At 45.2% G+C, this 13,514-nt stretch overlaps 1 protein-coding gene across 1 annotated transcript in view; it reads right to left on the bottom strand.

The window, feature by feature from the left end:
- The window catches only part of SFI1 (SFI1 centrin binding protein), a 76,599-nt gene that overhangs the window by 21,504 nt on the left and 41,581 nt on the right, over positions 1-13,514 (bottom strand). The window contains 5 exon segments of the mRNA XM_034639663.1: positions 3,975-4,105; positions 6,635-6,701; positions 8,199-8,296; positions 9,951-10,043; positions 11,864-11,934. Coding sequence (XP_034495554.1) covers positions 3,975-4,105; positions 6,635-6,701; positions 8,199-8,296; positions 9,951-10,043; positions 11,864-11,934 — 460 coding nt within the window.

Here is a 13,514-nt window from a genome sequence, read left to right on the forward strand (position 1 = left end):
TAATACATATATCCAACAAAGAATACATCATAAAGAACTTCGACAAATCAATGATTACAAAAAAACACACGCACACATACAAAACCCAATTTTTTTTTAAAAGCTAGGGGAAAGAACTCAATAGACAATTCACAGACGAAGACATACAAATGGTCAATAAGCACATGAAAAAGGCTGAATCAGTCAAAATCTGTCTGGAATTCAAGGAAGGAAAAGCAGCTCAGACTAATTCACTCACAAAAGAGGAAAAGCAGCCCAACCATTCACCAGATCAGGACAGCACAGATAAAGCCAGCTATAAGGAAACATGGTTTCTCCCAAGGCCACGCAGCAGTTGTAAAATGCCACTAGGGCCTCTTTTGAGTGGTTACTGCTTCCTTACCAGTGATGCCCCAGACAAGCTCTGCTGTTTTCACTTACTCCTGAGGGTACACATAACAGTACTCCCTAGTGAACCCCACTTCTCATCCCTAACTCTGCCTCAGAAAGAGCGAGCAATCCAAAACCAATCCCCGTTTCTCCTTCCCCTCTTCAGAATCCTTCTGTGGGAACCCAAACCTTATAAATTCCTTTCCCTCAGGGAGAGCACCATTCCAGAACTCCTGTGGCATTCCCTCCTTCAAGGCAATCAGTCTGACTCGGTAAAACTACAGGATTTTGATCCTGGCTGATTAGGCCTTAGAAAGGTGCCCCGCGTGATTAGTCAGTAGGGAGATGAGACGGCACCCCCTCCACCGGGCACCCCCTCCACCAGACGGCTCAGTTACAGACGGTCAGAACCAAATGCTGATGACCATGCGAACAACCAGCATTCTATCTGCTGGTGGGTGGGACCCCCTGTACGATGAAGCTCGTCCCCACCTCGTGAGCCAGAGTCAGCCTCTAGGTATCTACCCAAGAGAAATGAAAACATAACCCACATAAATGTTCATAGCAGGTTTATTCATAATGGCCTCAGACTGGAAACTCCTATGTTAAAATGGATGGAAACATTGCCTTATATTCATACAATACCACTCAGCGAAGACTGAACTACTGACAACATGGCTCCATCTCGAAAACATTACACTGAACTTTAAAAGAAGCCAGACACAAGAGAACACTTACTGTATGATCCCATTATTTAAAGTTCAAAAACATGCAAAATTCACCTGGGATGATAGAAATCAGGGCAGTAGCTACCTATGGGGGGGGGTGGGAACTGACTGACTGGACGGGGGCATGAGGGAAACTTCTGGGGTGATGGAAATGTTCTAGACCTTGACTGGGCTGTTGATTATCCAGGTATACAATCTGTGAAAACTCACCAAACTCTTTAGTTAACACATCTGTGCCTTTCACTATGAATCTGAACTCAATTAAAAAAAAAAAAAAAGACAAACCAGTCTTGTCTCATTCTCAATACACTACTTCACTGGTAGGTTAAGAAACTACCATTTTTTTTTTTTAAGATTTTACTTATTTATTTGACAGAGACCAGCCAACGAGAGAGGGAACACAAGCAGGGGGAGTGGGAGAGGAAGAAGCAGGCTCCTAGTGGAGGAGCCCGACGTGGGGCTCGATCCCAGAACGCCGGGATCACGCCCTGAGCCGAAGGCAGACGCTTAACGACTGCGCCACCCAGGCACCCCAAGAAACTACCATTTTTAGTTATAATTCATGAGATCCCACTATAAATTCTGCCCATATTCCTAAAATATTAAACAAACACTCTAAGAATTATGGAAAGACAGAACAAACATATTTTGGGGGAAACTTTGATTTGCTAAACTTCAAACCTATGAATATTCATTTACCGTAAGAATCACAAACCAATTCTAGCGGTTGGGGGGGAAGGCTGATACTTTGTGCTGCCATCCTGCTTGTATTCCAATTGGATTACCTCACTTTTCACGACAACCCTATGAGATGGGACTATTATCAACTTATCTCCATTTTACATCTGAGGAAACAGGCTCAGAGAGACTGAGTGGCTCTCGCAGGGTTACGGAGCTGGCAAGCGGTGGAGCAAGGGTCTGACCTCAGGCCTCTCTAGCTTCTAAGTCGGGCTCCCCATCACTCTGCTCCCTCATGAGCTGAAGGCAGGAACCTAAAAAACTTCAGTTTTCTAGAAAGATCCAACTAAACCAAGACAAGATAAAATGCAGATCAGGCCCTGGTTATCCTTCAAGCCTCCTGGCTACTCCCCATCTCCAACTGACCCGCCACCCTTTTGTCTCAAGAATGATCCCCAACAAAAATCCTTTTGTAAACTCTCCTTGGCTATTTTGAAAGCCTCAATTTCTGAAAATCCCTGTAGCACGCCAAAATAAAAAAAGCAACAGAAGCAATCATGACTTTGTCTGTAGGATAAACAAAGGAGTGTGTGTGTGTTAAGTAGTAAAGCCATTTTTCAAATGGAATCTTATACCTGACCTCAGTACAGGAAGTAGGTAAAGGTGAAGTCACTCTCTCTGCAGAAGGGGCAGAGGTAAGTGCTATTCCCTTGCCAGCCTCCAATTCCCCATAGCCACCCCCTAAAAGCTTCTCCTTGGACTTGTGTAAAGAACTCCTGGAGTTCTGGCTGATCCCCTCAGGCTAGCATTCACACTCTTTCAAAGTCAAGATCACAGCAACGTCTCTCAGTGTCCCTCCCTCTTGTCTCTCTGTCCTAAATTGATGGGACACTGCTCTCAGGGCAATCTCCAAAACCATCACTTTACTAGTTGTATGTACCTGTTCAAACATCTATCATCTTTTCATGGGCTCAGCAATCCCCTCAGTCTGGCCCTCATCCTGCCCACTCCTGCCATCCATCTTCACCCCCTGGCTCCCAGCATGCCCTCCCCCAGGGACTTCCCTCAGTGCAAGCTCAGAGCTCTTGAACAGCTTGGGGCTGACATTAAGTGAGGACACATGGATCTATTCTCTGGAACTGTTCTTCAATTGTTTCTTGTGTATCACTCTTACCTCCTCACAAAGATTCAAAGTTTCTAAAAGTCATCAAAAAGATCTTCCTTTTGATCTAGCAGAAAGTCCCTGGAGTCAAGGAGATCTGAATTTAAACCCTGGCTCTGCCCCTTACTGGTTGTTTCACGTGGGGAGTCATTAGTCATCTTGAGCCTGTTCTCTCAGGACTGCGGTGAGAAGGAAATTACTAATGAAGTTGATGATGTCACAGGCGAATGAACCATCACACCATGCCCACCACAGTGGCAGACACACAGTCAGCAATTAATAATTTCTTTGTTACATTCCATCAACATGCAGCAAGGACCTGCTATGGGCAGGTTTGCCTCTGCGGGAGCCAAAAGACGCAGCTCTGCTCCTTGCTCATCTTAATTTTGTTGATGACTGTATTTCAAGATTTGAAAAAGCCAGGTCTTGGGGCGCCTGGGTGGCACAGCGGTTAAGCGTCTGCCTTCGGCTCAGGGCGTGATCCTGGCGTTATGGGATCGAGCCCCACATCAGGCTCTTCCGCTATGAGCCTGCTTCTTCCTCTCCCACTCCCCCTGCTTGTGTTCCTTCTCTCCCTGGCTGTCTCTATCTCTGTCGAATAAATAAATAAAATCTTTAAAAAAAAAAAAGAAAAGAAAAGAAAAGAAAAAGCCAGGTTTAGCAGAACAGGGAGCAAGCATTTCAGGGAAATCACAGTCAAGAATGCCTGCCAAGGCGATCCAAGGTCCAACCACGTTCTGATCCAGAAAGTTAATGGGCAGCTTTAATGGAGCTCACACTGGCTTGCAGTGAGGACAGGGGCATAAAACTCAGGCCGTTTTGAAAGCACTTACAATAAAGATGAGCAAAAGCTTTCCCAGGGGAAATACTGACTGGCTTTTCCTGCCAGATGAAATCAATGAGCCCACCTAACTGAAAAACCAGGAAGAGCCAGGGCCTAGAGGGCTGGGAGGCTGAACACCACCACCGATGGCTATGCGGGCTGCAAGGCGAGCCCCAAAAAGCCTGCCCAGCCGGAGAGGCACGGTTCCACGTACCTGTGAAATCGTGCTGCTCTCGCACTGAGAACACTTTCCTGCTGGTGCCATCGCCAGAATCTTCTCCACGTGTGGAAGGCCGCAGGCAGGGCTCTCTGCTGGAAATGGCTGTCTGCTCTGGACTGCAGCCGCTACAGTGTAACAACGAATGACCTTCATTTGTACTTACATTATAAAAAAAACGACCTTTCAGGGTCACACTCTAGAGGGAGGGTTGCTTTCTACACAAAACTGAGAAAAAGATTAAAATCATTATTTTTAATCTTTGCCAACACGATAGGTGAAAAATGAAATACGATGGGTAAGAAATTTTTACTTTAATTAAAACCAGGTTAAGCATCTCTTCACATATTTACGTGTGCGTGCACGCGTAAATACACATTATGTATCCACATGTTCTGTCCTATGTAATAAGTGTTCATACACACTGCCTGTTGTACTACCTGACTGCCAGTGTTTAGCTCAGTGACATACATGGGCTTTTTGAACCTTAAGAAATTTATCAGTCCTTGGTCACGTGTATTATCAACATTGTTCCCACCCTGTAATATATCTTTTGATTTTGTCTATGATGTTTATTGGTAATACAGATTCTTTAAATTTTTATGTCACTATGAAAGGCTACTACTATTTCACTGATTATCAGCAGGAAGATAGACAACTGACATAAAAATATATATATGTTTCCATGATCCAAAACTCTGGGGGGGATAAAAGCAAATATGTACATGCCGCACTTTTTAAAATAAGACCTCAAATTCTTTGAATTTCCTCCTTCACTGAGAATCCCCCTCCCCTTGAATCTGGGCAGAACAGTGACTGCTTTGACCAACAGAGAATGGCAAAAGTGACCATGTGACTTCTGAGGCTGGGTCATGAAGGGCCATACAGCTTCTGTGTGTTGTTCATGGGGACACTTTTGGAGTGAGCAACAACACAGGAAGTCTGACTACCCTGACGCCACCACGCTGTGAGGTAATCCAAGCTTCTTGGAGAGGCCCAACATGGGTTCTCTGGTTAACAGTCCTGGATGCGCCCAGTCCTCGAGTTATTCCAGTCCTGGAACCAGCCATGTGGGTGAAGAAACTTCCTAGAGGATCCTAACCCCCTGCCATTAGAATCTTCCCAGCTGAGGCCCCAGTAATCATGGAGCAGAGACAAGCCATCTTTGTTATGTCTTGTTTCAATTTTCGACACACATGGGGCACCTGGGTGACTCAGCGGTTAAGCGTCTGCCTTCGGCTCAGGGCGTGATCCCGGCGTTGTGGGATCGAGCCCCACATCAGGCTCCTCCGCTATGAGCCTGCTTCTTCCTCTCCCACTCCCCCTGCTTGTGTTCCCTCTCTCGCTGGCTGTCTCTATCTCTGTCGAATAAATAAAATCTTTAAGAAAAAACGAAAACAATTTTCGACACACAGAACCCATAGGTATAATAACACGGTTGTTGTTTTAACACTGAGTTTGGGGTGATTTTTCACATAGCAGCAGATAGCTGAACAGTTAGCATATGTGTGTGTGTGAACATATGGTATCATACTCCCACGCGCATGGAGGAAAAAAGATACCAAATTTACTCACCAAATGTTATTTTAAGATTACGGGTGTTTTAATTTTTTTTCTTCTAGCTCTTCCTACACTTCTCAAATTACAATGTCTGTATGTTGCTTTTGGGCATTTACATTTTCAAATGTAAATAACAGTAGAAGCAACAGCATAACGAGTCCCCATGAACTTCACCATCCAGCTTCAACTGGCAAACACTCTGCCATTCTTTATGTGTTACTTTTTAAAAAGAAAGGAAACCACAACAAATATTTTTATCTTTTCCTGAAATAGAAAGAACTGATGTTCTCTTTAAAGAACCTGATGTTCTCTGATGTCATCTCCTTAAATGACATTCAGATTGTTAGCGAAAGATTTGAAAAAAGGCAACTGAACAGGGCTCTTACTATTTTTCAGACCCTCTATATTACGCAGGCCATGCAAGAGCAGTGTAAAGAGATAAGAACACTGACCCTTGACCTTCCACCACTGCTAGGCCCCAGGGTCAAGGGGCTCTTTTTCCAGGGGGGCAAATAGGAGACTCCGCTTCTTTTCCTTGAATAAACACGACCTTTCAACCCTGGCACTCAGTTTTTCCAAAAGGTCTCTACCTTTTGTTGTGTTTACATTAAACGGGCTTAAGAGACCAAATGGCAACTGTTAGAAACAGCCACATCATCCGAAGGAATGTCAAAGAATGCAGCAATTCTAAGCATTTTCCAGGTGTGGAAGGCAAGCCATGCCCTGGGCTGGTACCACCCAAATGCCAAGAACTGAGATGATCCTTAAGAAAAACTGTAGCAACCCATGGCAGTTAGTCTGTCTGTTCATTCATTCATCTAAATATTAGTTGGCACCTCCCCTTTGTCCACACTGTGCTGAGGAGAAGAACGAGACAGGGTCCACCCTCAAGTAGCTCACCTGCATTTTCCCAGCAGATGAAGAAATGGGGTTCACGCACACTTTCTGATGTCACTAGAGGGAACTGGGGGAAGTACCTTTAAGCTTTTTACAGCAGCACCAAGACCTCTTAGCAAAGGTTTTCCAAGAATCTTTCCAAAGCAACTGGGTCCAAGAATGCAAGCCTGTGGAGTTACTTGCTATGAACCACGCCATACCTGCTTGTATCGCCTCTTCTGAGTGTACTGTAACCACGATTTCATACACTTGCGTAGCCACATTATTCTGAAATAAAACACATAACATAACACGTACTGCCTACTGCACTTTTCAGGTTTGAGGTCTGAAAAATGTTGTTTGCTTCTAAGGTCAGAAAATCTGGGTGTAGTTAACATCTTCAGCATTAAAGGCACCCTGTCAGTTTCACTCTACAAAACAGGGAAAAAAAGAACCTATTGTTCAACACGAAATCTGTCAGTCCCTAATTTGGGGCTATGGCTTGCCCCCAGATTTTGACAATTTTCTTATAAACCTAATTAGACTGCCAAGCACAGTGTCTCTGGAACTTAGGCATGGATGAAATCCCAACTATTCCGCACTTTCTGGACTGATGACCAAACTCTGGGGCTTGTGTACTGGGTCTGTGACAAGCTCCTTCCACAACAATGATACCCAGAGTGAGAGCCACATTCAGTTCTGTACACCGGGATTTAGAATAATGATAGACCCTGATAATTCCAAATTTAGTTAAATATTGAGATTCTCACTGACTCATTAAAAAAAAGTCCCAAAATGGGACCTCTAACTATGTGTATTAAGCTGACTGTATTATTGGCTGAGGGGAGGGTATACTGAACATTTCCGGCAGCCAGAAAGTAAAGAGTGGTTACCTCTGAAGAGTAAGACAAAGGGATCAGAGGGAGGGATCCAGGCTTTTATTTTTCACCTTATACCTACCCTCTTATACCCTGAGTTTTCCTCATAGACATATGGTGCTTTTATTTAAAATTTGGGACACTCTGCACTCTTCCAAGGCTAAGCCACTTGCCTGAGCTGGCTTTGCTTTGCTTTTCTTTCTTTTCTTTTCTTTCTTTCTTTCTTTTGTTCTTTCTTTCTTTCATTCTTTCGTTCTTTCCTTTCTTTCTTTCGTTCTTTCCTTCTTTCTTTCTTTCTTTCGTTCGTTCTTTCCTTCATTCGTTTCTTCCTTTCCTTCTTCCTTTCTTTTCCTTCCTTCCTCCCTCCCTCCCTTCTTCTTTCTTTCTCTTTTTCTTTCTTTCTTTTCTTTCTTTCAATATTTTATTTATTTATTTGACAAAGAGAGAGACAGCCAGTGAGGGGGGAAACACAGGCAGGGGGAGCAGAAGAGGAAGAAGCAGGCTCCTAGTGGAGGAGCCTGATGTGGGGCTCGATCCCAGGACCCTGGGATCACGCCCTGAGCCAAAGGCAGACGCTTAACGACTGAGCCACCCAGGCGCCCCTGAGCCAGCTTTTTAACACTACCAAGGCTTGAACTCTAAGATGTGAACATCACCAGAACCTGAAGCACTGAGGCAGGGAGCTGGCAGGCACATCCTCCACACTATGGTGATCAAGAACCAGTACAAACATCTTTATTCCACCTCTCATCTGTTCAGCCAAAAGGAAAATACAAGCTTAGGAACCACTGGTTTATAGCAGGGCCTTTCTGAATCTGCCCAGGGATCCATGGAAGGGTAAGTGCTCTCCCCTGGAGAACAGCGAGTCAGTCCCTGGAGAGCCCAAGGAGAAGGCCAAAGTCCCTACCTGCAGTGGTCCCTGGCGGCACACAGCAAGGGGAGCTGCTCCCTCTCTTCCCTCTGTTCAATCCGAGACTGCCAGAGGGCCCAGAACCTGTGCAGCAGCTGAAGCAAACAGAAAAGAAAGGGAAGTTTATTAAGGCAAAAGATAAAATGATCTCTCTTACCCTATTAGCAAATCCTGGCCCCAATAAACTATTAGCTTCCCCAAAGGAGGAATTATGCCACAATTTGTAACAGCCTTACAAAATAATTATGGCTAAGCTATACGGAGCTATTTGAGGCCAACATAAAAGGCAAAAAGATGAATTTGCCAGTCTATGGAAATCAGAATGAAGACGTTGAAGCTATTCCTAATCTGGGCCACACAGAAGATAATGCCATTTTAAAAGTTAAAACTGATCATATCACCCATTACTGCTCATGACATAGTTTGCCAAAAAAAAAAAGTGTTTAACTTCAATCTAATCAAGCCCTTAGATCAAACTCTAATTTACAGGAGCAACATTTTAACAAAGAAAAATCAAACGACATCAAATGGAATCAGAAAACTTGAGAACATGCAATATTGTAGAAGGCCAAATAGCTGGCCTTCCTTTTCCAAAAATCAGTGTCATTGAAAAAAAATACATTATGCTAAGTGAAATAAGGCAGTCACAAAAGGGCATGTGCTGTAAATATGAGGTCCCTAGATTCAGAGACAGAAAGGAAAAAGGTAGTTGCCAGCTGCTGCGGGGGGGGGGCGCAGAGGAGGAGAATGGGAAATATTGTTTAATGGGGACAGAGTTTCAGTTTTGCAAGATGAAACAAGTTCTGGAGATGGATGGTGGCGATGACTGCACAATGCAAATGTGCTTCATGTCACTGAACTGTCCTCTTAACGACGGTTAAGATGATAAATTTTGTTATGTGAATTTTACCACAATTAAAAAATAAATGTGTTAAACAAAAGAAGTGGGGAGGGAGGACTGTTATTAAGAGCCTTACTAGAAATAGCCAAATACAGTAAGTTATCAGCCTTTAGTTGGTTAGAAAAGGAAACATTCTGGGGGCAACTAAAAATTCGGATATGGGCTGGGTATTGGATAAAATTAAGGAATTACTGTTCATTTCGTTAGGGATGATAACGATACTGTGGTTATGAAGGAAAATGTTGTTTTTGGGCAACGCAAGCTGCAATGTTAGGCATAATGTGTCACGATGTCTGTTATTTACTTTGAAATGATTCAGCAAAAAAAGTGAAGTCACTATTAACAACTGGCTGATATTTGAATTTAGATGGTAAGTATACAGTTGTTCATTCTACTATTCTTTATATTTTTCTGTAAGTTTGAACATTTTCATAATGAAAAACAAAACAAAACCCCCATCCTCCTACACCCGGAAACACAATCTGTAAGTAGAGATAGAACGTTTGCTGCCCTCGGGTAAACCAACCACGTAAGACAACAAACTTAAAGTGCAAATACAACTGAAGCCGCCTGGAATGCAAGCCTAGAGTGCACTGCCTAGGTCAGGGCTGGAATCCACAGTCCCTGACCTCTGAGTCAACTGTCAAGTTTCTTAGCAAACAGATTAAAAAAAAAAAAAGGGATTAAACTAGGAAAAACCAAGGGTTACTCTGCCAGCTGGTAGGGCTAACTAGAGAATAGGGACACTAAGGTTTTGGAGTCTAAAAGGTCTGGACACATCTCGAAGCACAAAGGGTTAAAAGAAAAGACAATGGACGCCAGTGTCCCTCCATACAGATGACCCTCACCGAGATGTTGTGCTGCTGATGAGCGAGATTCCTTCTTATTTGCTGGAGATGGGCATGGGTCACATTGTCTTTTAGGGCTCGAAAACAGAAGTGCTGTGAATAGGAGGAAGGACACAAACAGTTACAAATCAGCAGCGTCTGCAAAAGTAAGAGCGGTGCCCGAGTCAGGTAGCGAGAGGCCCAGGCACGGATGTTCACGGCTGCTCCCGGGTCCTGGAGCGTTTCTCTGCTTTGAGATTCAGCTGGAGTCTGGTACAAGCCAGACCGCACAGCAGGCACTTAGTAAGTACCTGTCGAACCGTTCCCACTATCCAGTGATACTGCCCAGAAACAAACACACCCTCACCTCTGACCAGGAGAGATCCCTGTGGCCTAGGGGGAACACTACGGACAAAGGTTAAAAACACCAACTTTGGGGCGCCTGGGTGGCACAGCGGTTAAGCGTCTGCCTTCGGCTCAGGGCGTGATCCTGGCGTAATGGGATCGAGCCCCACATCAGGCTCTTCTGCTATGAGCCTGCTTCTTCCTCTCCCATTCCTCCTGCTTGTGTTCCCTCTCTCACTGGCTGTCTCTATCTCTGTAGAATAAAAAAAAAAAACAAAAAAAAAAACACCAACTTTGCCTCTCAGAAAAAGAGACTTTCAGCTTATGGTGCGTTTTTTTTTTTTTTTTCTTTTTAAAGAAATGTTGGGGGTGGGGGAGTCCAACGTGCACACTTATACAATTCCAAATGCAGTTTTTCAAGAGCAGAATAGAAGGAAGAGAAGGAGACCTAGTGGGACCGGCTCCAGCTCCATCGACACGGCCTCATGTAAGACCCAAGCAAAGCCCTGGGTTCCAGTTTCCTAAGAGTGAAGCGATCAGGGGTTTCATACTGTGCTCTGGGGAACCCCAGAGGCACCTGAAAGTGTTTGAAGACCTCCTCGTGTGGTGAGGGTGGAGGAAGCAGTGGTAGAACCGGGACTACTCCCAGACCTTGCTTCAGCCACAGCATCTCTACTTTGATCGATTTTACAGATTAGGCTCCCAACATTAAAGGGAGTCCGCCCTTAGGATCACGAGTTTGAGCTCCACGTTGGGGGTAGAGGTTACTTAAAAAAATTTTTTTTAAAAAGGGGCACTTGGTTGGTTCAGTCAGTAGAGTATATGACTCTTTTTTTTTTTTTAAAGATTTTATTTATTTGACAGAGATAGAGACAGTCAGTGAGAGAGGGAACACAAGCAGGGGGAGTGGGAGAGGAAGAAGCAGGCTCATAGCAGAGGAGCCTGATGTGGGGCTCGATCCCATAACGCCGGAATCACGCCCTGAGCCGAAGGCAGACGCTTAACCGCTGTGCCACCCAGGCGCCCCAGTAGAGTATATGACTCTTGATCTGGGAGTTGTGATTTCGAGCCCCACGTCGGATGTAGAGATCAATTAAAAATAAAATCTTCAAAAAAATAAAAAGGAAGCCCGTTACGTGTTAAAAAAAAAAAATGCAGAACTAGATCACCTCGAAGAGTCCCTTATAGCTCCAGATCCCTCTGATCCGAAACCATTAACTTTTCTGATCCAAACTGAAAACAGGGACACTTGCAATGGAACAGGGCTTCGTGAGTGAAGCTAATCCCATAACCAGATACACCTGAACAGCATGATGTCCGCCTGGCTCCTCCAAGAGGGGATGCCTGAGCAAGCTGCTAAGTATGGCTTTTTGAAACATCTACTCTGTGCAGACAGGCTTTCTGCTGTAAGGTGTGTGTTCTCCTTACCGCATACTATATAGTTTATAGAGTGATTTTCCCCCTGGTTTCTTGAACATGGTAACTTCACATCTTGGACTTTGGCCAGTTGTGCTGTTAAATATTAAACACTAAAACTTTGGCAGTTCCTGTAAAAAAAAAAAAGCCTCAAGAGGCTTCCATGCTCTTACCAGCAAGCTGAGCCTCCTGTGTTCTTCTGCCACCTTCCACTGGGCCGCGTCTTCGGCACACAGCAGCACATCTGCCAGGGAGTTAAGGCCTCTCGTCTCAAAAATGTCCCCACCCTTGCACACCATGATCCTAGTGACCCACCAGAAGGTCGAGGCTGTGGGGGACAACAGGCATGCCAGGTGGGCTGACGTCCACCTCTGTCTCCTCCTGATGACCCAGGGAAGAGGACGCAAAGGGAACCTGTGTGAGTTGCTTATTGAACAGTTGGCCTTGCCTTTCTCCCCTCTGATGCCCATTTGATGACAGGCAAGAATAGCTGAGATAAATTGCCACAGATTACAGTAAACATTTCCAAATCGCCCCACCTAAAGCATTCCTGTCTTCCTGCCTCCTCTGTTTTGGCACCACAACCCAGTCAGATGTTTCAGCGAAAAACCTTGGAGTTATTTTCAAACCTTCTCCTCCCACTCCCTCCATCTACTGGGCTGCCAAGTCCATCTGCTCTCCTCTGAAATCTCTCCTGCCCCCCCACCCCCACCGCCCTGCAGGACATCCCACTTGCCCCCACAGACAGGGAGAGTCTTGAGTAACTGTTCCCCCTGAGCCAGCTTTGCCCCCGTAATCCAAATCTGTCCCCTCAAGTACAAACCTGTTGCATCGCTCCTCTGCTTACACACCTCCAGAGGATCCCCGGCGCCATCAGGAGAAAGCCCAAACTCCCGACCACTGCACCCAGGGCTCTACAAGCTGGCCCCGTCCTGCCTCTATCCGCACTGCCCTACTGCCGTCTATGCCGCCTCAACTCACCACAGACCCCTGCTGCTGTCCTTGGGTCTTTTCCTCATTTCTGCCTGTGTAAATGCCATTCCTTCCACCTGAAACACCCTTCCCAATTTCTCTCTAGGTGACCTTGTCATCCTCTAGGACAAAGTCAGCTCGAGTCTGCACAGATGCGCTCCCAGGACTTGATACACACCTTTATGAGAGCACTTACCACACCACATTGTAAAGCCCCGTTTTCAGATCTCTTTACCCCACTAGACAATGAACTATTTGTCTTTGAGCTTCCCCATATTCCAGAACTGAGGCAGGAGCTTAAAACTAAGCAAGAGTCTGATGAACAAATGGACGTGTGGACGGACATCTAGGGCAGTCCGAATCCGCACAGCTGGGCACATTCTGTAGTAGGGGCAGTGATTAAGTACACGCTCACTGGAGCCAAAGGCCTAGGTTTAAAACTCCCTGCTCGGCCAATGACATGCTGTGACTTTGACAATCATTTAGCCCCCGTGAATCTCTGTTTCCTCACCTGTAAAACAGTAGATAGTGACATCTACTCCCCGGGGTTGCTATGAGGGTTCAAGAGGTAATGCAGAATGTCTGCACATGGTAAAAGACAATGGAAGCTACGATCATAATGATAGCGATGCCAAAAAAAAAAAAAAAGACTGCCATGCCTATTTCCACCACCTAGTGGGTAGAGAAAAACAATGAAATGACAACATAAAATTCAGGATCGTGGAATTATCTCTAAAGGGGAAGGAAGGGGCGCCTGGGTGGCACAGCGGTTGGGCATCTGCCTTCGGCTCAGGGCGTGATCCCGGCGTTATGGGATCGAGCCCCACATCAGGCTCCTCCGGTATGATCCTG

Source organism: Ailuropoda melanoleuca, chromosome 12 (genome assembly GCF_002007445.2).
Source record: "Ailuropoda melanoleuca isolate Jingjing chromosome 12, ASM200744v2, whole genome shotgun sequence".
Classification (NCBI taxonomy): domain Eukaryota; kingdom Metazoa; phylum Chordata; class Mammalia; order Carnivora; family Ursidae; genus Ailuropoda; species Ailuropoda melanoleuca.